This window comes from Mauremys reevesii, linkage group 1 (assembly GCF_016161935.1).
Source record: "Mauremys reevesii isolate NIE-2019 linkage group 1, ASM1616193v1, whole genome shotgun sequence".
NCBI classification, from domain to species: domain Eukaryota; kingdom Metazoa; phylum Chordata; order Testudines; family Geoemydidae; genus Mauremys; species Mauremys reevesii.
Window position 1 is genome coordinate 203,889,248 of NC_052623.1, and position 20,115 is coordinate 203,909,362.

Genomic DNA, 20,115 nt, shown 5'->3' on the forward strand with positions numbered 1-20,115 from the left:
GCATGCGCGCGCGCCCTGACTAACCCGGAAGTGCCTCGGAGGAGGTGGCGGAAGTGCGGGGGCGGGGGGAGGGAGCGTTGGTGGGCTGGGGGCCCGCGAAGCCCTGACTGGGGGGTGACAGGCGGACCCGGCGCGCGGCGGCCCGGTGAGTGTGTCACGCGCCTCGCGGGGAGGGCGGGGCCGGTCGCGCTGCGTGTTGCGGGCTCGCACCGCCCGAGCGGCCCCTAGGTGACGCCGCAGCCGGGGACCCTGCGCGCGGGGCTTGTTTTTAACCCCCCGCCCGGCCGGCCGCGGCCGCTCGGGCGACGGTAGGAGACTCGCGGCCCCGCAGGATGGGCGCAGTTACCGGCGGAGCCTGCTGGGCCTCGCCGGGGCCGCTCCGGGACCTTCGCTCTGCCAGAGCCCAGACCCCCCGGGCGCGGCCTAGCAGCCCCCCGGTGCCCTCCGCCCGTAGCGCGTGGGCGTGACGCGCCGGCTGGCGGGGCCAGTTTTGGTTGGCGGTTTTCCTGGAGAGCTAATCAGGTGACTTAATCTTTAATTCCTGGAGACTCCCGGCCAACCCTGGAGGGTTGGCAACCGTGATACCGGCCTGTGCCCAGCTGCTGCCGGGAGTGGGGAGTTTGGCCCGGGCCAGGCTCCCCCGGAGTAGCGGGGTCACATCTCTGCTGGCCTTGCGGAGCAGACAGCGTGAGAAACAAACCCAAACTGCCTCAAAACACAACGTAGCCTTGGCCTTCTCGTCAGGTTAGTGGTGTCATGGAGAGGGTGATAGCTCCCAAAACGTGCTAGCCCCTTTCCAGACACAGTGGAGTTACTGCGCCATGTCCTAGAGGGACAAAATAGAGTTCAGAAGAAACATTAGCAAAATTCGCAGGCACGTTTTAGAGGACTAATTATTGTTTCACCCTGGGCGTTTTCTTTTTCTTTAGATTTGGTGGTTCTCTCTCCCATCCAGCTCCATCAGCCAAAGGGGAACAATGACATCTCTGGGGAAGAAAGGTAAGTGTTCTTCCTTTACTAAAGATATACATTCTGGTAATTCTGTATTCACTTGGGAGGTGTTTAATTACAGAACAGTATAACTTTAGGGGGGAAAGATTGTGGGAATCTTCATTGTTGCAGTGAAAAGCAGAGATATAGTAAAGAACCTGGGTGGAGGTGGTAATGAAATGTTTTCTTTTACATTTGGATCCCTAGTTCAGATCAGGCCAGGACAGTAACAACTGAAAGTTATTACTCTTTGATGGCTCTTTGGTAGCCTGAGATGATGGTCTTCACCTAGTTCCTAGCAGATAGGTGTCTAGCATTTATTTGGCTCCCTTACTTTTATTACAGTAGAATAAAGACTTAAGCATTAAGACCCCACTTCTGCAAACAGACCTGCACAAGTAGACTTTTGTGCTGGCATAGATCAATTTGTAGGCAAAGTACCTAAATCTGCAAAAACTAGGAAATTCAAAATTAAGGATTCTCTCTGTCCTTACCTCACACTGTAGTGGTGAGGCACAGCAAAATGTATATGGTCTGTTCTTGGACCTGCCTATTGTGCAACAATGGTAAGAAGTCAATCTCTTTTACACCTTAATGGACATGGTTTGCTGGGAATATGCTAACCCCCTACGAATTTTATTCTCTGAAGATACTCTTTTCTTAGTCCCACCTTTTCTCAATGTTGGTTTAGGCTGGCATAATGTGTTACTTCAGGTGGGATGTGACAAAGGCCTTAATAACCAGGGAGAGATTGGCATTGGCAAGGAAGAACACAACAGACCCTGTTTTACTAACTGTGAGGCAATTGAAGTTATTGAAGATATTGTTTTACATTAGCAAGAAATCAATTTTCTAACAAAGATTTCTTGACTAGACTTGAAAACTAAATTCTAAAAAGCTCTTCTCTATTATCTGTTAACTAGTTGAGCTCTTGAGTTATTTCTGGGTTTACATATGTGACAGATGTAGCAATTTCCTGCAATATCTTTGGGAGATCTTACTGTATTAAATTTATTTATCATTGTGGGCCAAGGATTGTATGTCATCCTCCCCCATGGAATTACCACAGCTCCTCCAGGAATTGTGGGGTGTGTGTGTGTGTGAGAATTACCACAGCTCCTCCAGGAATTAGGGGGGATGTGTGTGTGTGTGTGTGTGAGAGAGAGAGAGAGAGAGAGTAGGCAAATTCACTCAGGTTGTAACACTGCTAGAGAGGTACCACCACCTGGAGAGGCTCACATATGCTGGTTCAAACTGGATTCTCCAGAGACCAACAAAGAAAGGTCCTATGGATAAATAGCCTGATTGTAAATGGACTCAAGGCCTTCTTTCTGATCCAGCAAATGGACAGGACCTTCTGACCAAGGGAGGCCTGGGAAGGTTGGAAGGACTTTGGCCACCTGAGGCCCCATAAGATAGATGGATGACCTAGTAAGCTTTTAGCAGGCATACAGGAACTCATTGTTCTTTACGGTTTTTTCTGTAATGCTTTCATCTTAGGAATAAATGTGTTTGCTTATAAAAGGCTGTGCGGTAACTTTTAACTGCTGGCAATTAAACTGTTCATAAGCCTTCAGAGAGAAAGCAATGCACAGACGCTGGCCAGCTTAGGCAGGTCTGATTTACTGGGAATACCATAGTGTAGGCAGAGAATTGTGAGCCTGGAAAAGCCTTGGTCAGAAGGGAGAGAAAAACAGGTTTTCGCCCAACCAAGGTAATGGTTGAGAGGTGGAAGCCTAAAAGTGGGTGCCCTTGGTGGACCAGCGACAGGGTGCAGTTCCTCTGAAGTGTGACAACATAAATTGGGTCATATGATTAGAAGGTCAAACATCAGTCTTCGGGATTCTGGAGCATCTTTCACCAATTTAGACTCATACACGTTAGAAATGGAAAAATATCATTGAAGATCAACCATTCCATGTCCCTGCAGTGTGGTAGTACTTGGAAATTCTTGTTTTCTAGGCAGGAAGTGTGACACAGTGACAATTTTACAACCAGTTTAGGGTTGTGTGCAATTTAATAAAACCCAGCATCAACAGAAATGTTTGTTAAATGTTTGTGTTTAGATTTTTTTTTTTTTTTTTATTAAACATTGCTCTGCAGTGGTAGAAACCCAAACATGCCAGCACAGGGGGAGAGGATTGCAGGAGAACCAGAAACAGGAAGTGATTAGTTAATTCCTCTTTCCATTCTCCTCTCTCCCTCTCCCCCCCCTTTTTGGACAATGAAGTAAAACAGCACAAATAGTGAAAAGTTAATTTTTTTTTTTAATTTTTCAGGATTTACAACTAAGTTATTACTAGACACAGTTAAGGAAAAAAACTTATGAATGTATTGTATTGACAGTATCTCTTTAAAGTTGTTGTGAAGCAGTCTAATGCTTTTCAGCAGGGAAGGAGTGAAATCCTCTTGGCTTTAAAGTCAAGGTTCAGTGGCCAATGTAGTGAGTTCATATAGATTTCCTTCAAAGTGGCTGCTGTTGACATTTTTATCTATATAGTCTTGTTTGTGCAATGAACATGTAAATATAAATAAAACTAAAAAAAAAAAAGTCCTGATGAGATAGATGGCTGGATTTTGTATTACTGACCTTACTGATTAACGAACACACTTATTTGAGTGCACTTTCCCTTTTGAGTCCTAACTGAATCAGTGCCCTAGCACTGTGCTGCTTTGCAGATGCATTGTAAAACCAAGTTCCTCCCAGAGTTTTGTTGCCATTCTCTTTGAATTTCTGCAACTCCCAATGGTGTAATAAAACACATATATGTTCTTCCCATTGTCTCCAAATTAGCCGACTATGCCTCGTCACCCATCCGTGGACCTGGAGATGGCATGGAAACTGAGCAGCCACCTAAAACTGTGGAAGTAGTTGCTGGAGCCCACAATACAAGTCGTCATGCCCATCACAGTCCACACAAGAAAGCTATCTCTTCCCTGAGTCCTGGAGTTCTCCAGCTAGGGAAAATACACAGTGATAAGTCAGTGGAGATTGAAGCTGTTCGAATACTGGTTCCGAAAGCTGCTATAACTCATGTTGTTCCTACCAAAAATGCTAAGGTGGCTAAATCCCTGGGACACCATAAAGGAGAGGACTTCAGCCCGTCAGATGGAGTCACAGAACCCAATAAAGAGCTGTTGGAGCTAAAAAATGCAGTAGAAAAGCTCAAAAATTCAGAAAGGAGATTGCTACAGGATAAAGAAGGTCTTTCCAACCAGTTACGTGTACAGACAGAGGTAAGACATTGAGGACTGTTTTTGTGACAGTAGATTTGTAGCTTTATTTTGTTTGGGAAGCCTGAGGAGACCAGTATGATGGTATGTATAGTCTGACCTTCTACATAAGAGAGGCCAGAGAAACTTGCCAAGTAATCTCTGAATCAAACCCATAATTTCTGTTTTGAGCTATAGAATATATCATAGAAAGATATCCAGCCTTGATTTAAAGACGTCAAATGATGGAGAATCCACCACTTCTCTAGGTAAATTGTTCCACTGGTTCGTTACACTTGTTCAAAAAAATCCACCTTTTTCTGAATTTGTCTAGCTTTAGCTTCCAACCATTTGTTCTCTCTAAAACCTACTACATTTTGTTTCTGTGGTGTTATGACTGCAGAAACACTCATTACTTTAAAAATGTAATCACAAGGGGAGTCTTGATATCATTAACAAAGACAGTGGGAGCATGCAAATATAGAAAAATTGGCCTGCTGCACTGTATAAAGTACTCTGCAAAGGGCAACACCATAAACTCAGCTACAAAAATAATTTTTCCCTACTGAACATAGAAATTGCTATACAGAGAATACCAGTGTTCTATCTGGTCTAGTATCCTTTCTAAGACAATGGCTTGATGCATCTGTCAAATGCTTCAGAGGAAGGTGGAAGAAGCCCCATAGTGGATAACTATCAAATAAATCACCCGTAGGGCAAGTTTCTTCATAACCCCTTTTAGCTAGTGGTTGGGTTATGCCCCGACACAGATGACTGGATGTCCTGCCTAATATAAACTGCAGATATCTAAATGGCTACTCCTTCTGTAAATTAAGCCTGCATGCTTCCCTCTGTTCACTTCTCAGTGTAGTAGACAAATGTGCTTATTCTTTCAGACATTAGTTATACAGGCTTATTTAAGCAACTACAGTTATAGCAAATAAGTTGCATGCCTTGAACCTTTTAGTAATCATGAGGCTTAAAACACTTGTCCTTCAAATTCCCCAAAGGACATGTATCTGCCCTAGTTGCAGTTCAAGTGTCTTGTAATTATTTCCATACAAAAGCCTGACATATTGGGAAATCAGTCTGAATCTTTGTTAGCTAATGTGCTTTCTAGAAGCACACTGCGATTAGAGAGATGATTTATAATAGGTGTTCTATCCTTGGCCTATTCTAGGTGAATCGAGAGCTGAAGAAGTTACTTATTGCTTCGGTTGGGGACGACCTGCAATATCACTTTGAACGCATGGCGCGTGAGAAAAATCAGTTGATCCTAGAAAATGAGGCCCTAGGCCGGAATATGTCTCAGTTGTCTGAACAGTTAGAGCGGATGTCTATACAGTGTGATGTGTGGCGCAGCAAATTCCTAGCAAGCAGGTATGGTTTTACAGTAGTCTGTGTCACTATTGTCTTAGGGCTCCCTTGGTAAATTAGTATAATGAAAGACCCTTTTGAAATACATACACCTCTACCCTGATAGAACGTGACCCGATATAACACGATAAAGCAGCAGGGAGCCCCGGGCCCTTTAAAGCGCCACCTGAGCCCCGGTGCTTTACCGCATTATATCCAAATTTGTGTGGAGCCCCGGACCCTTTAAATCACCACCTGAGCCCAGCGGTGATCTAAAGGGCCAGAGGCTCTGGCCGCTGCAAGGAGCCCCAAGCCCTTTAAATCCCCACCTGAGCCCCGCTGACAGAGCTCTGGCGGTGATTTAAAGGGAGCCGGGCTCTCCACAGCAGCTGGAGCACCGGGCCCTTTAAATCACCGGGGAAGCCGGTCCAGTCCGGCACAGCATACCAGACCGAACCTGATATAACTCAGTCTCACCTATAAGGCAGTGAGATTTTTTGGCTCCCGAGGACCATGTTCTGTTGTGGTAGAGGTCTATATGCAAGGGAATAGCTGTAGGAATCCCTACTCTGAACTGGAAATCTACCATGAGATCTGGAAAACTTCAACCAACGCAGCTCTACTTTCTTATGTTTCCAGCCCGTCTGCACAGTTTTGAATAATTATTCAAAATTATTCATCCCTCTGTACACTTGTGTATCTTCAGTGTCCTTATTGAAAATTGTAATACCATAAACTTTACCTTTTTTTATATAAACAGCTGTGCAGATGACAAGCTGAAAAGGGGTTCATGCTGCTAGTAAAGCAGGGTTCCAGCGTGTATGACGATAACATTTATTGGCACAGAAAAGGATTTAAAAAAAGATAGTTTGCTGAGCTTTTGAGCATGGTGCCAGGCACCTTTTATCTATCAAGCATTTGTAATGGAGCATTGCTGGAGAGGGTGTTTGTTTGTTTTTACATTGGGTTGATGCTCCAGTGAAGGGGAGGCTATCTATTTTGGAGATTTTAATTAAGACATGTTGCTTTTTGTTTGTCAAGATCCCAGATGTACAGTAAAATACACAGGAGCAGGCCTGTTGAATACAATTTTCACAAATGGGACTTCGACTTAAGAATAGAGTAGACAGAGGATCTGTGGTATACCTGGTATGACCAAATTAAAGACTTTACAAATGCGGTGCTCTACAATTTATATTTAATCTACTCTTGAATGCAGAATATATATATATGACTAAACACAAGTTGGCTACATTTAACAAAGCACATTCAACAGAGGCTCGGCGGATCGGCGATGGAATATAGAGCCTCTTACCTGAGGTTGCCAGTTTGAATCCAGCCCAGGTCATTAGTAACTGAAAGGTGCTACTATAAACTTAAGTGGTGGGGACTTATGTACCATGAATTCTATATTCTTAGTTCAGTTATGTCAAATAACCACTACCACCACAGTTGGTACCTTTGTTGGCAATCCCAGCAGTGAGGCCAATGATTGGATTCCAAAAACACCCTCTCTCTCCTACAGCGACTGTAAGGTAAGGGTTGGAGTACCTTGGCACGATAGTATTTGAGAGGCTTACGTTGCTGATTCCTATACTGTTCCTTATTTTTGGATGGCTAGGCCTCTCAATCTGGCAATTGCCATCTCTCCCTCCTCATTTCAAGTCACACAAAGTAAGTCACATTAAGATAACTGTACCCTTAATTGGTATTTAGACAGTGATATAGCAACGTGTATTAATGCACGTGGCCATAATGGTAGAAAAAAATGTCCAATTTAAAATAACCTGTCAAAAAGAACTGCCACTTGCAAGTGCAAAATGAATAAACCAACTCAGATTACTTGCACATGAACTCAAAATAAACTACTGGATTTATAATGTTTCCTTTCCCTTCATCCAGTATTTAATGATTGATGGCAGAGGGACCTACTCTAACATGAACCTGAGACTCAGATCAAGATATACATATTAGAGAACACCAACTACTAATGACAATTTAGAAACTTTCTTCTCAAATTTTAATGTGATTGCAGGATTTGACAGGCCATAGCCCTTAAAGTGTGAGCCATGTTGATAATGCAATGACAGGACCACACAGTATGATGGTGAATGCTGACTTTGGTTTTAGTGTTCGTTTTTTACTAGGTGAATTTTCTGATTCAGCCAGTGAAGAAGAATGTGAAATTTTTTTATGTTCCTACAACTAGAGAATGAGGAATTCCATAGTTTGTGTAGTATGTGTCTGTGAGTGATGGTCGGATAAGTGTTTTGCATTTTCTGAGGACTGGAAATCGAATCCTCCTGGGCTCTATTCCAACTCTTCCTGTGTGACCTTCAGTAAATCACCTGTAACTGAAATGCAGGGTTAAGAGAACTGATCAGATTATCCCTTCCCTAATTCATAGGCATGTTGTGAAGCTTAGTTTAATACTTCTTCATCAGAATATTTTACAAACAAGCTTCTCATTAATATTGAAACCTATAGTATATGCTTCCTGCATTGGCTTTGTAAATAAATATTTAATATATGAGGGACTGTCTCTGAAATATGGGTTTAGTCAGTCAGGTGTCACCATTCCTAATTAATTTGGCTCTTCAGCATGATTGGTGTGCCTGTGTCATGGGCTAAGAGTAACACTTGTGGGGACATCATGTGACAATGGATTGGTACTTGCTGAGTTGTCTGTAACCCACTGCTCTGAGTCTTTTGGTTTGTCCTTTTTTGAAAGAGGCAATGAGGTGATATTTTGAGAGATGTGTATATTTACATGTTGTATCTCCTCTCTTGTAATGTTTTTTAAAGGAAAATCTCCAATGGAATCAGCTGTCTGGGGGATTAGAGACAATCTCTTTCCTCTAAATTGGTAATTGAGAGTGACCAAAAGTGGTTGGGATCTGATAGCTATTAGTTTGTTTCTAAGGGATCTTTGTCTAGATCATCTAACCATACATTTGTTAGTCTCAACAGAGAGGCAAATAAATGAGCAAGAAACTGAATGGACTTGCTATTCCCCTTGATTTATTTCCCAGAGATGACTTCCCATAGGCCATTCTTGAGGCATATTAGTGGGGCAGCCTGTGCAGTCAATGGTCCTTGCTTCACCTTGCTCTTTGGTAAAAGAGGACTTTATGCTCCAGTGCTTTTACTTACGACATTTGTCAATGGCATTAACTTGTCCCAAAACATTTTTTAAAAATTTTGAGAGAGACTTCCTGTTGATTTTTTTTCTTAATCAAACACCACATACTGGGCATTTTGTTTAAACTCAAAGTCTCAATCACTTATTACGAAGCTGCCTGTTTTGTATTAGAGACCTATAAGCAGCCCAAGGGTTGTGCCAAACAATAGAGACTAGAAACAATCTGCACTGGCTAACACAAGAATCCCTCTTCCTGGATTGCATTTTTTCAGATTGGTCTGTAACAAATTTTGATAAAATAAAGTCTCAGCTGCCTGAAATGCCCTTTTTTCAGGCAACAATCAAATGTATATCCAACCCAAAATAACAAATGAATTTCTGCAACAACAAAAAAGTCCAAAAAACTCCTCCTTTTTAGCTTAGTCTTTGGGAGTCACTCAGGGAACCATTTTCCACAGTGCCTTCCATAGCTCCCCCTCTCCTAAAAAAAGTCACTTTTTTTAAGACTATTAGGGAGCATAGATAATAAAATATCATAATGCCACTATATAAATCCATGGTAAACATACTTGAATAGTGTTTGCTGTTCTGGTCACTCCATCTTAAAAAAAATATTTTTATATATATATATATATATATATATATATATATATATATAGAATTGGAAAAGGTAAAGAGAGGGGCAATAAAAATGATTAGGGGGATGGAACAGCTGCCATACAAGAAGAGATTCAAAAAGTTGGGACTGTTCAGCTTAGAAGAGATGACTATGGCAGATACGATAGAGGTCTAAAATCATGGATGGTGAGGAGAGAGTGAGTAAAGAAGTGTTATTTACCCCTTCACATAACACAACCACCAGGGGCCACCTGATGAAATTAATAGGCAGCAGGCCTTGTTAAAACAAACAAAAGCAAGTACTTTTTCACACAACACACAGTCAACCAGTGGAATTTGTTGCCATGGGGCATTGTGAAAGCCAAAAGTATAAATGTGTTTTAAAAAAATTAGATAAGTTCATGGAGGATAGGTCCACCAATGGTTATTAGCCAGTATCATCAGGGATGCAAAAGCGTGTTCCTCAACCTCCTATTGCTGGAAGCATCTAGCACTGGGCACTGTCAGACAGGATATTGGGCTAGATGGACCATTGCTCTGACCTGGTATGACCATTCTTATCTTCATCTCCTCTTCCCGGCTAAGTCCTGGTACGAAAACAACTGCATTTCTTGATTCCACAGTTGAGAATGGAGGAAAGGAAGCAACTGTGCCTTGCTAATAGTCCTGTCTTTCTGCTATTTGTGTTAGTTTGGTCCTTACAACCTTGCTCACATCATCTAGTGTGCCATGCGGCTTCCCCTGTGAGCCCCAAAAGGCCTCCTTATTACAAAACATTTCCTATTCCTCAGTTTTAAAAAAAAATAAGCCAGGCAAACATCAGTTTTAATTGACTGCTCTTAATCCTTGAAATATTTGATCTGCTAAAACTATCTGCAACAGAACCAAAAGTGAAAACTAATTCTATTTCTAACTTGCCTGTTAAAAGTAGCTGATTTATTGGGGATTTCCTCTTTTGCAGAGTCATGGCTGATGAGCTAACCAACGCCAGAGCAATTCTTCAGCGCCAAACCCGGGATGCACAAAGTGCACTTCAGGATCTGTTGAGTGAACGTGACCAGTTCCGTCAAGAAATGATTGATACACAGAAGTATGATTGCTCTTTACATTCTTTTCATCCTTTATATTGGTTTTATTTTCCTGCCCTAAATGTTACTCTGTGCATTTTTTATTACTGTGGTCTCAGTTTAGGTAGTCTTCTGACCTAGAATCAAATCTCAACACTATTTCTGATATTTACAAAAAACATTGTTGTGATCGCTGTGCCTGGCGCCCTCTTGTTGGCGGTCTCTCAGCAGAAGGGTTGAGGATTGAAGGAGTCATATCAGTTGAACTTCTTCTCTTTTCACCCAAAAGAGTTGTTAGTCCTAGGTGAGGGTTGAGATTCATCGATTAGCAAAAGATAAATGTATGGGACCTCAGTCTTCCTGACTCTTAATCACCCTCTAATCATGATGGGCTCCTCAAGCCTTGTATTTTATTACTGGGCTACAGTCTCTGGCCATATGTCCTAATCTTGTTTAAATATTTCTTATTTGTATGTTTCCTTGAATGTTTTTATATCCCTTGTCCAACTTGAATTGTAAGTTCCTTGGGGCAAGATGGCCTCTATTTGTACCGCACCATGCATACTGATTGCACTGAATAATGATTTACACATCATTATTGTAACAATTCAATTTTTCCCTGAACAGATTGTTAGAAGAGCTGCTGGTTTCTCTACAGTGGGGGAGGCAGCAGACTTATTATCCTAGTGCTCAACCCCACACTACAGCAGAGCTAGCAGCAGTGAACCATAAACTGGCTAAAGCAGTGAGCTCCCACCTTCTTGGAAATGTTGGCACTAACACTCTAAAAAAGACTTCCCCACCGACAGAGTTCTGCAACACTCCTGCTGAGAAAATGGCTGAAATGGTAAAACCCTTACTAGAGCTCCAAGTTTGTGTCCCGATTAGCACTGCATAGGTCCAGCTTCCAGTTCACTTCCAGGAAAGGCAACTTTCTGGTGCATGAGAACTAATTACAATCTAGAGTGAGTAAAGTGTATAGGCAATAGAGAGCTTTTTCAGTACATCTAATCTAAAAGACCACTCCCTAAGCAAATATTTAAAAACTGGAAAAACTCTTTCCCCGAGGCACCAGGAGGTAGCCTACATCACCACTGTATGTCTTTTCAGTAGCACCCCTTAGTATAGTGTCTAATCTCTGTACTGCTAATTTAGATCTGCACAGTGATCATGCATAGAGGCTCTGTTCTTGTGTCTTCCTCATGTTCCAGGAAACTGCAGTAGGATTTTTTTCTACCTCCTTTTCTCTTAGACTTTGGCTCTAATAGATTTTCCCCCCCCCTCCCCCCCAAATATATAGTCTGGACTTGAGACTGTATCCCTGCCAGCTATAATTTTGGGGCATACCTGAGGACTGGGGGTTCCATTTCAAAATAAATGGCTTTATATTAGGACAAGGAGATCATTAGAACATTAAGACTGAAACAATGACCTAATGAAGATGTAGATGAGCAAATTCTCCAGAGACCATGAGCAGCTGGGCTAGAATAACAAGCAGGAAGACTAATGGGAAAGTACTGCTTCCCCTCCCAGCCTAGCTGCTGCACTCCAGAAGTGATTGGGACAGCATTTCATTTTAGGCTAGGGAACTAACCAGGGAGCCTCAACTTGAGAAGTAGGACAGAGAGGGGAAAAGATGAGGAAGAAAAGGGAGGTGGGGCAGAGAGGCAAAACCCATACCATTTTCAAAGTAAGCTCCCCTACCCCCAAAAAAATCCAGTTACTGTAAGTCCAGGTGGAAGGAAATTTGGGGAAGATAAGTAGTGGAGAAAGTGTTTAGCTTTTCTCTTTAGTATTTGGTCATCATTGTAGTATGAACCATTTCCAGAGGAGTAGTATCCCATGCATAAAACTGCCAAAAAACATATTTTAAAACTAACAAGCTATCCTCTACTAGAACTGAACCCCGCCAGGAGTGTACTAGGTGACTGTCAGTACACTTCTCAAGCAGCTGAAGGCATAAAGCACTGTGCACATAGTTGTGGTACAATGTTAAGAATTACAATTCAAGGTAAAAACTGACCAAAGTATGAGGATTGATAAAATTTACATTCACCTCAACAGCGGCCACCAGCTGCTGTATGTAAATGGAAGTCACAGATAAAGCATCTTGAATTAAATAACATCCAGTCCATGTCTGATACTGAAATTCTCTTTTAGGTGCTGCGAGTGTTGGATCCAGTTGCCTGTACTGAAGCATCACCAGAAGTTCCCTTTTCTGAGCCTTCCTCACCCTCCTTCTTTTCCACAAAGAAGAACATTGGTCGGTTTCACCCATACACCAGATATGAAAATATAACTTTCAACTGCTGCAATCACTGCCAGGGAGAACTGATAGCCCTTTAAAATCATTGTGCTGAAGACAAAATAAAGCTAATGTATCTGTGGATATGCTAACTTTTCCCTGAATGACACTAGTGATTTATCCATTCTGATTTCCTTCTTTGCTATTATCTTCTTGGGGGTTTGTTATGCTAGAAAATGTACTTTTTACTTCCTATAACTCATGCTTAGGGACCATCTACAATAATCTGTGGTGGGATCATAGCTTCTACAGGGCTGGAATATGGTTAATGCTCCCATTTACAAGGGCAAGACCAAAATGTTACAACAGTACAATTTGTAGTGTAAATAGCGCCTTAGATATGTAGGATTTGTAATTATATTATGAAATCTTAATGAATTTCTGCTCAGGGAAGACAAAACCATGAAACTATTTATTTAGGTACATAGACAAGTGATGCATCCACTTGAAACCTCTGAATAGCGCTTCCTTTAAAAGAGAGTTGAAATAAATGCAAAAGTGAGAAACATTGAGTTATTTAAGTTTTCATTTTAAAAAGGGCAATAGAATGCACAATCATTTCTATGTGGTTTAATTTTTCTCTAATGTTACTCAGTTTGCTGTGGTGCTATGGTCAAGTATTTATAGTCCTAATTAAGTTACAGGATCAGGTGCAATTAATGTTATGGGTCTTCAAGTTCAGAAGGGGGCAGCAGGGCACTGTTCAGAATTCTTACCTTGATGAAAAGGGGTAGAGAAGCCTCTTTAAGAAGACACTTGAATGAAATTGAAAGGTGTTTAAGTAGGAGTTGGTGCTGAATGGATTCTGGAAGCTAGTGTGCATGAGGTTGAAACAAGTGAATTGGAAGCATTTTAACTCCTAGAACCAAGCTGCTGCTCAGCAAAGATTGATGTAGCTCCTTTAGTGCATAGTTTTAAAAACTGAAACGTACCTTATGCTTAGAGGCAAGATACTACACATGAAAATCTTTCATAGGTATTATACCCATGGAGGGGCGTACATCATCAAATACTAGGTATGCATAGGCAGTGACAAAGCATACTATATTTCTACTCATCTGGCTTTACTAGGTTAATGAGATAAGTTCAAAGTATGTACTAGTAACCAGTCTGCCAAATACAGCCTGAAAAGACAGCTTGCAGGGTTCTTCTCTGCTTGCTTATTTACAAGTTAGACAGGATACAAGTCTTCTACCATATGTTAGGGAGCTTATGAGCTCTTTTTGAACAAAAGTCATTCATAGAAAAATCATGCTAATATCTTACAGCACTCTGGCATCCTGCCACCCCCAACAGATACAGTATACATAGGCTTGGTATGTAATTAAGGAAAAGGTCTCTAAACCAGTCACTAACATTTTTGTTTGGTAAATCTAATACTGTATACAGGGTATAAAAGGCATACGTTTTTGACTGCTACTTTTGGCCATGCTTTGGCCTGTGCAATTAATATGCTATAATAAACATTCTCTACCTACTTTTATCATGAAAGAAGGTTTGGATTTTGTATACTTGTGACAGTCTTTGATTCCACACATTCTTTGCAGAATCTAATTCTTCAGCGCCAAACCCGGGATGCACAAAGTGCACTTCAGGATCTGTTGAGTGAACGTGACCAGTTCCGTCAAGAAATGATTGATACACAGAAGTATGATTGCTCTTTACATTCTTTTCATCCTTTATATTGGCTTTATTTTCCTGCCCTAAATGTTACTCTGTGCATTTTTTATTACTGTAGTCTCAGTTTAGGTAGTCTTCTGACCTAGAATCAAATCTCAACACTATTTCTGATATTTACAAAAAACATTGTTGTGATCGCTGTGCCTGGCGCCCTCTTGTTGGCGGTCTCTCAGCAGAAGGGTTGAGGATTGAAGGAGTCATATCAGTTGAACTTCTTCTCTTTTCACCCAAAAGAGTTGTTAGTCCTAGGTGAGGGTTGAGATTCATCGATTAGCAAAAGATAAATGTATGGGACCTCAATCTTCCTGACTCTTAATCACCACTTGTCACCAAATTCTCTAATCATGATGGGCTCCTCAAGCCTTGTATTTTATTACTGGGCTACAGTCTCTGGCCATATGTCCTAATCTTGTTTAAATATTTCTTATTTGTATGTTTCCTTGAATGTTTTTATATCCCTTGTCCAACTTGAATTGTAAGTTCCTTGGGGCAAGATGGCCTCTATTTGTACCGCACCATGCATACTGATTGCACTGAATAATGATTTACACATCATTATTGTAACAATTCAATTTTTCCCTGAACAGATTGTTAGAAGAGCTGCTGGTTTCTCTACAGTGGGGGAGGCAGCAGACTTATTATCCTAGTGCTCAACCCCACACTACAGCAGAGCTAGCAGCAGTGAACCATAAACTGGCTAAAGCAGTGAGCTCCCACCTTCTTGGAAATGTTGGCACTAACACTCTAAAAAAGACTTCCCCACCGACAGAGTTCTGCAACACTCCTGCTGAGAAAATGGCTGAAATGGTAAAACCCTTACTAGAGCTCCAAGTTTGTGTCCCGATTAGCACTGCATAGGTCCAGCTTCCAGTTCACTTCCAGGAAAGGCAACTTTCTGGTGCATGAGAACTAATTACAATCTAGAGTGAGTAAAGTGTATAGGCAATAGAGAGCTTTTTCAGTACATCTAATCTAAAAGACCACTCCCTAAGCAAATATTTAAAAACTGGAAAAACTCTTTCCCCGAGGCACCAGGAGGTAGCCTACATCACCACTGTATGTCTTTTCAGTAGCACCCCTTAGTATAGTGTCTAATCTCTGTACTGCTAATTTAGATCTGCACAGTGATCATGCATAGAGGCTCTGTTCTTGTGTCTTCCTCATGTTCCAGGAAACTGCAGTAGGATTTTTTTCTACCTCCTTTTCTCTTAGACTTTGGCTCTAATAGATTTCCTCCCCCCTCCCCCCCAAATATATAGTCTGGACTTGAGACTGTATCCCTGCCAGCTATAATTTTGGGGCATACCTGAGGACTGGGGGTTCCATTTCAAAATAAATGGCTTTATATTAGGACAAGGAGATCATTAGAACATTAAGACTGAAACAATGACCTAATGAAGATGTAGATGAGCAAATTCTCCAGAGACCATGAGCAGCTGGGCTAGAATAACAAGCAGGAAGACTAACGGGAAAGTACTGCTTCCCCTCCCAGCCTAGCTGCTGCACTCCAGAAGTGATTGGGACAGCATTTCATTTTAGGCTAGGGAACTAACCAGGGAGCCTCAACTTGAGAAGTAGGACAGAGAGGGGAAAAGATGAGGAAGAAAAGGGAGGTGGGGCAGAGGGGCAAAACCCATACCATTTTCAAAGTAAGCTCCCCTACCCCCAAAAAAATCCAGTTACTGTAAGTCCAGGTGGAAGGAAATTTGGGGAAGATAAGTAGTGGAGAAAGTGTTTAGCTTTTCTCTTTAGTATTTGGTCATCATTGTAGTATGAACCATTTCCAGAGGAGTAGTATCCCATGCATAAAACTGCCAAAAAACATATTTTAAAACTAACAAGCTATCCTCTACTAGAACTGAACCCCGCCAGGAGTGTACTAGGTGACTGTCAGTACACTTCTCAAGCAGCTGAAGGCATAAAGCACTGTGCACATAGTTGTGGTACAATGTTAAGAATTACAATTCAAGGTAAAAACTGACCAAAGTATGAGGATTGATAAAATTTACATTCACCTCAACAGCGGCCACCAGCTGCTGTATGTAAATGGAAGTCACAGATAAAGCATCTTGAATTAAATAACATCCAGTCCATGTCTGATACTGAAATTCTCTTTTAGGTGCTGCGAGTGTTGGATCCAGTTGCCTGTACTGAAGCATCACCAGAAGTTCCCTTTTCTGAGCCTTCCTCACCCTCCTTCTTTTCCACAAAGAAGAACATTGGTCGGTTTCACCCATACACCAGATATGAAAATATAACTTTCAACTGCTGCAATCACTGCCAGGGAGAACTGATAGCCCTTTAAAATCATTGTGCTGAAGACAAAATAAAGCTAATGTATCTGTGGATATGCTAACTTTTCCCTGAATGACACTAGTGATTTATCCATTCTGATTTCCTTCTTTGCTATTATCTTCTTGGGGGTTTGTTATGCTAGAAAATGTACTTTTTACTTCCTATAACTCATGCTTAGGGACCATCTACAATAATCTGTGGTGGGATCATAGCTTCTACAGGGCTGGAATATGGTTAATGCTCCCATTTACAAGGGCAAGACCAAAATGTTACAACAGTACAATTTGTAGTGTAAATAGCGCCTTAGATATGTAGGATTTGTAATTATATTATGAAATCTTAATGAATTTCTGCTCAGGGGAAGACAAAACCATGAAACTATTTATTTAGGTACATAGACAAGTGATGCATCCACTTGAAACCTCTGAATAGCGCTTCCTTTAAAAGAGAGTTGAAATAAATGCAAAAGTGAGAAACATTGAGTTATTTAAGTTTTCATTTTAAAAAGGGCAATAGAATGCACAATCATTTCTATGTGGTTTAATTTTTCTCTAATGTTACTCAGTTTGCTGTGGTGCTATGGTCAAGTATTTATAGTCCTAATTAAGTTACAGGATCAGGTGCAATTAATGTTATGGGTCTTCAAGTTCAGAAGGGGGCAGCAGGGCACTGTTCAGAATTCTTACCTTGATGAAAAGGGGTAGAGAAGCCTCTTTAAGAAGACACTTGAATGAAATTGAAAGGTGTTTAAGTAGGAGTTGGTGCTGAATGGATTCTGGAAGCTAGTGTGCATGAGGTTGAAACAAGTGAATTGGAAGCATTTTAACTCCTAGAACCAAGCTGCTGCTCAGCAAAGATTGATGTAGCTCCTTTAGTGCATAGTTTTAAAAACTGAAACGTACCTTATGCTTAGAGGCAAGATACTACACATGAAAATCTTTCATAGGTATTATACCCATGGAGGGGCGTACATCATCAAATACTAGGTATGCATAGGCAGTGACAAAGCATACTATATTTCTACTCATCTGGCTTTACTAGGTTAATGAGATAAGTTCAAAGTATGTACTAGTAACCAGTCTGCCAAATACAGCCTGAAAAGACAGCTTGCAGGGTTCTTCTCTGCTTGCTTATTTACAAGTTAGACAGGATACAAGTCTTCTACCATATGTTAGGGAGCTTATGAGCTCTTTTTGAACAAAAGTCATTCATAGAAAAATCATGCTAATATCTTACAGCACTCTGGCATCCTGCCACCCCCAACAGATACAGTATACATAGGCTTGGTATGTAATTAAGGAAAAGGTCTCTAAACCAGTCACTAACATTTTTGTTTGGTAAATCTAATACTGTATACAGGGTATAAAAGGCATACGTTTTTGACTGCTACTTTTGGCCATGCTTTGGCCTGTGCAATTAATATGCTATAATAAACATTCTCTACCTACTTTTATCATGAAAGAAGGTTTGGATTTTGTATACTTGTGACAGTCTTTGATTCCACACATTCTTTGCAGAATCTAAGGGCAGGTCTACACTACAGCTGGGATCGACGGTCTGCGATCGATTTAGCAGAGTGGGTCTCACACTTTTTTACTGGTGACCCCTTTCACATAGCAAGCCTCTGAGTGCTGCCACACACACCGCCCCCCAATAAAACCAACACATTTAAATATATTTAACACCATTATAAATGCTGGAGGCAAGCAGGGGTTGAGGTGGAGGCTGACACCTCATGACCCAGCGAGGGGTCCCGATCCCCAGTTTGAGAACCCCTGATTTAGCAGGTCTAGTAAAGACCCACCAAATTGACTACAGATCACTTTGCAGTCAACCCCTGTACTCTACCCCTGCCGAGAAGAGTAAGGTAAGTCAACAGGACATTTTCTCCCACTGGCCCCCTGCAGTGTAGACCACACGGTAACTCGATCTAAGGTACGTCGACTCCAGCTACATTATTCATATAGCTGGAGTTGCATAGAGTAGGTCAACTTACCTCAGTAGTGTGGACATAGTTTTCTTTTCACTCGTGTGGAGTTCAATCTTTTATTTCTTAGGCTAACTGATGGGCATTAGTTATTGTGCCCTGGTGTACCTCATAGGGACAGAGATTCCTCTCTCCACCCCTTGCAGGCTGGGAAAACACTCAAACAGATATTAAATTGATGGATTTGTCAGCGTATCACAGTGGGGAGAATAAATAAAGGTTGGTCACCTGTAACCAGAGTTCAAGATGACCTCTGCCCAGTCATGCGTTTGATGTGCCAGTGTTGCAGCTTGGAACAGCAGAACCTTCTACTAGCAGTGCCCATTGGAATGCTCTTGTGCCCTGTTCTCCTCCTTCCCTCTCACCCCTCTCCCCCCAATAAAAAGGAAGCATGGTATGCAGACTGCCTCTGTTCCTTCCACTAGCTCCTCAGGTCCAAGTCTGTCACTAAGACTGAGAAGGAAGGGAAGGTGGACAGGGAGCGTGAATTACCTTTGTGAAAGTAGAACAAGTTCTAGTTCTGTCACTATGGCATTTTTCACGATTGTTAAACTCTTCCCCTACCACTTAAACAATTTTAAAGCTGCAAAAGTCAGTTATACTTTGAAGCCTCGCATTTTAAGCAGGAAAAGAATAAGCCTAATTTTTTCCAATGGAATAATCAACTCCCATTTAGTCTTAGCTAGTGTAGCAAACTAAGTGGTGCTTTAGGAACTTTTCCTGTACTATGGTAGACACACCTAAAGGTTTTAACAATAACTTTTTAAAAAAATATATAATTAGTTAACACACAGGTGAGCTGTATCTACTAAACAGGTCTTTTCCCAACACATCTGTCTCAAACCTACTATACTTCCTAGCCACACTTGCAGCAGTGCATTTTTTGGAAATCTACATGATTATCCCATAATGCCTTACTGAGAGCACCCAACTGCACTCTAGGTAGCTGAAAGGAAGGCAGACCAGCAAAACAGGTTACAAAGGCACAGTTAATGTGTATAGAGGAACCCCTCTACGCAACAGGACAGCTATGACTTAGTTGCAGAAAGACCCATGTTCCATGTATGCAAGGCTTGAAACACTGTTAGTAAGAGTTAACTATATTGGGTATGGATACACACCATGTTTAGAGCCAGCCAGTTAATAGTAGGTTAAATTATTAAATAGCGTAGTGTAGACCAAGCTGAAGAACTGTAAAGCCAATATCACTTGTTAGCATGCATGCTTATGTGCTCACTAAAGGTGTGGGCAGGGAACTAGAATGAAAATCAGTTGAAACTGTTAGTGTAAATATGAACCATTTTTCACTTTAAAAACAAACAAATACAGCCATTCCTACATCTGTGGTGGAATAAACAGCATGACTTAGATTATCAAGACAGGGACACAGAAATTAGAGCCAAAGTTGTTCCAGCTTGGTCTGCTTCAACAATTAGATTAATAGATTCTAAAGGTAGAAGGG

General features: G+C 41.4%; 2 protein-coding genes across 5 annotated transcripts in view; one reads left to right on the forward strand and one right to left on the reverse strand.

The window, feature by feature from the left end:
* The first annotated feature begins 54 nt into the window (after positions 1-54).
* BLZF1 (basic leucine zipper nuclear factor 1) lies at positions 55-18,127 on the forward strand. Of its 4 annotated transcripts, XM_039527469.1 has the most exons (8): positions 55-145; positions 930-999; positions 3,785-4,227; positions 5,384-5,583; positions 10,281-10,356; positions 14,287-14,339; positions 14,959-15,178; positions 16,491-18,127. In XM_039527469.1, exons 2-8 carry the CDS (start codon positions 978-980, stop codon positions 16,674-16,676), a joined length of 1,200 nt encoding a protein of 399 aa, XP_039383403.1. In that variant the 5' UTR covers positions 55-145; positions 930-977; the 3' UTR covers positions 16,677-18,127. The 4 variants fall into 4 exon arrangements, with proteins under 4 accessions (XP_039383403.1, XP_039383381.1, XP_039383396.1 ...); XM_039527447.1 differs by lacking the exons at positions 14,287-14,339; positions 14,959-15,178; positions 16,491-18,127 and adding exons at positions 11,014-11,233; positions 12,547-13,080 and having other exon boundaries at positions 10,281-10,409; XM_039527462.1 differs by lacking the exons at positions 55-145; positions 14,287-14,339; positions 14,959-15,178; positions 16,491-18,127 and adding exons at positions 291-522; positions 11,014-11,233; positions 12,547-13,080 and having other exon boundaries at positions 10,281-10,409.
* The window catches only part of CCDC181 (coiled-coil domain containing 181), a 32,750-nt gene continuing 27,047 nt past the window's right edge, over positions 14,413-20,115 (reverse strand). The window contains exon 8 of the mRNA XM_039527383.1: positions 14,413-14,616. The gene's annotated coding sequence lies outside the window, so the exon portion shown is untranslated. The remainder of the gene's footprint in view (positions 14,617-20,115) is intronic.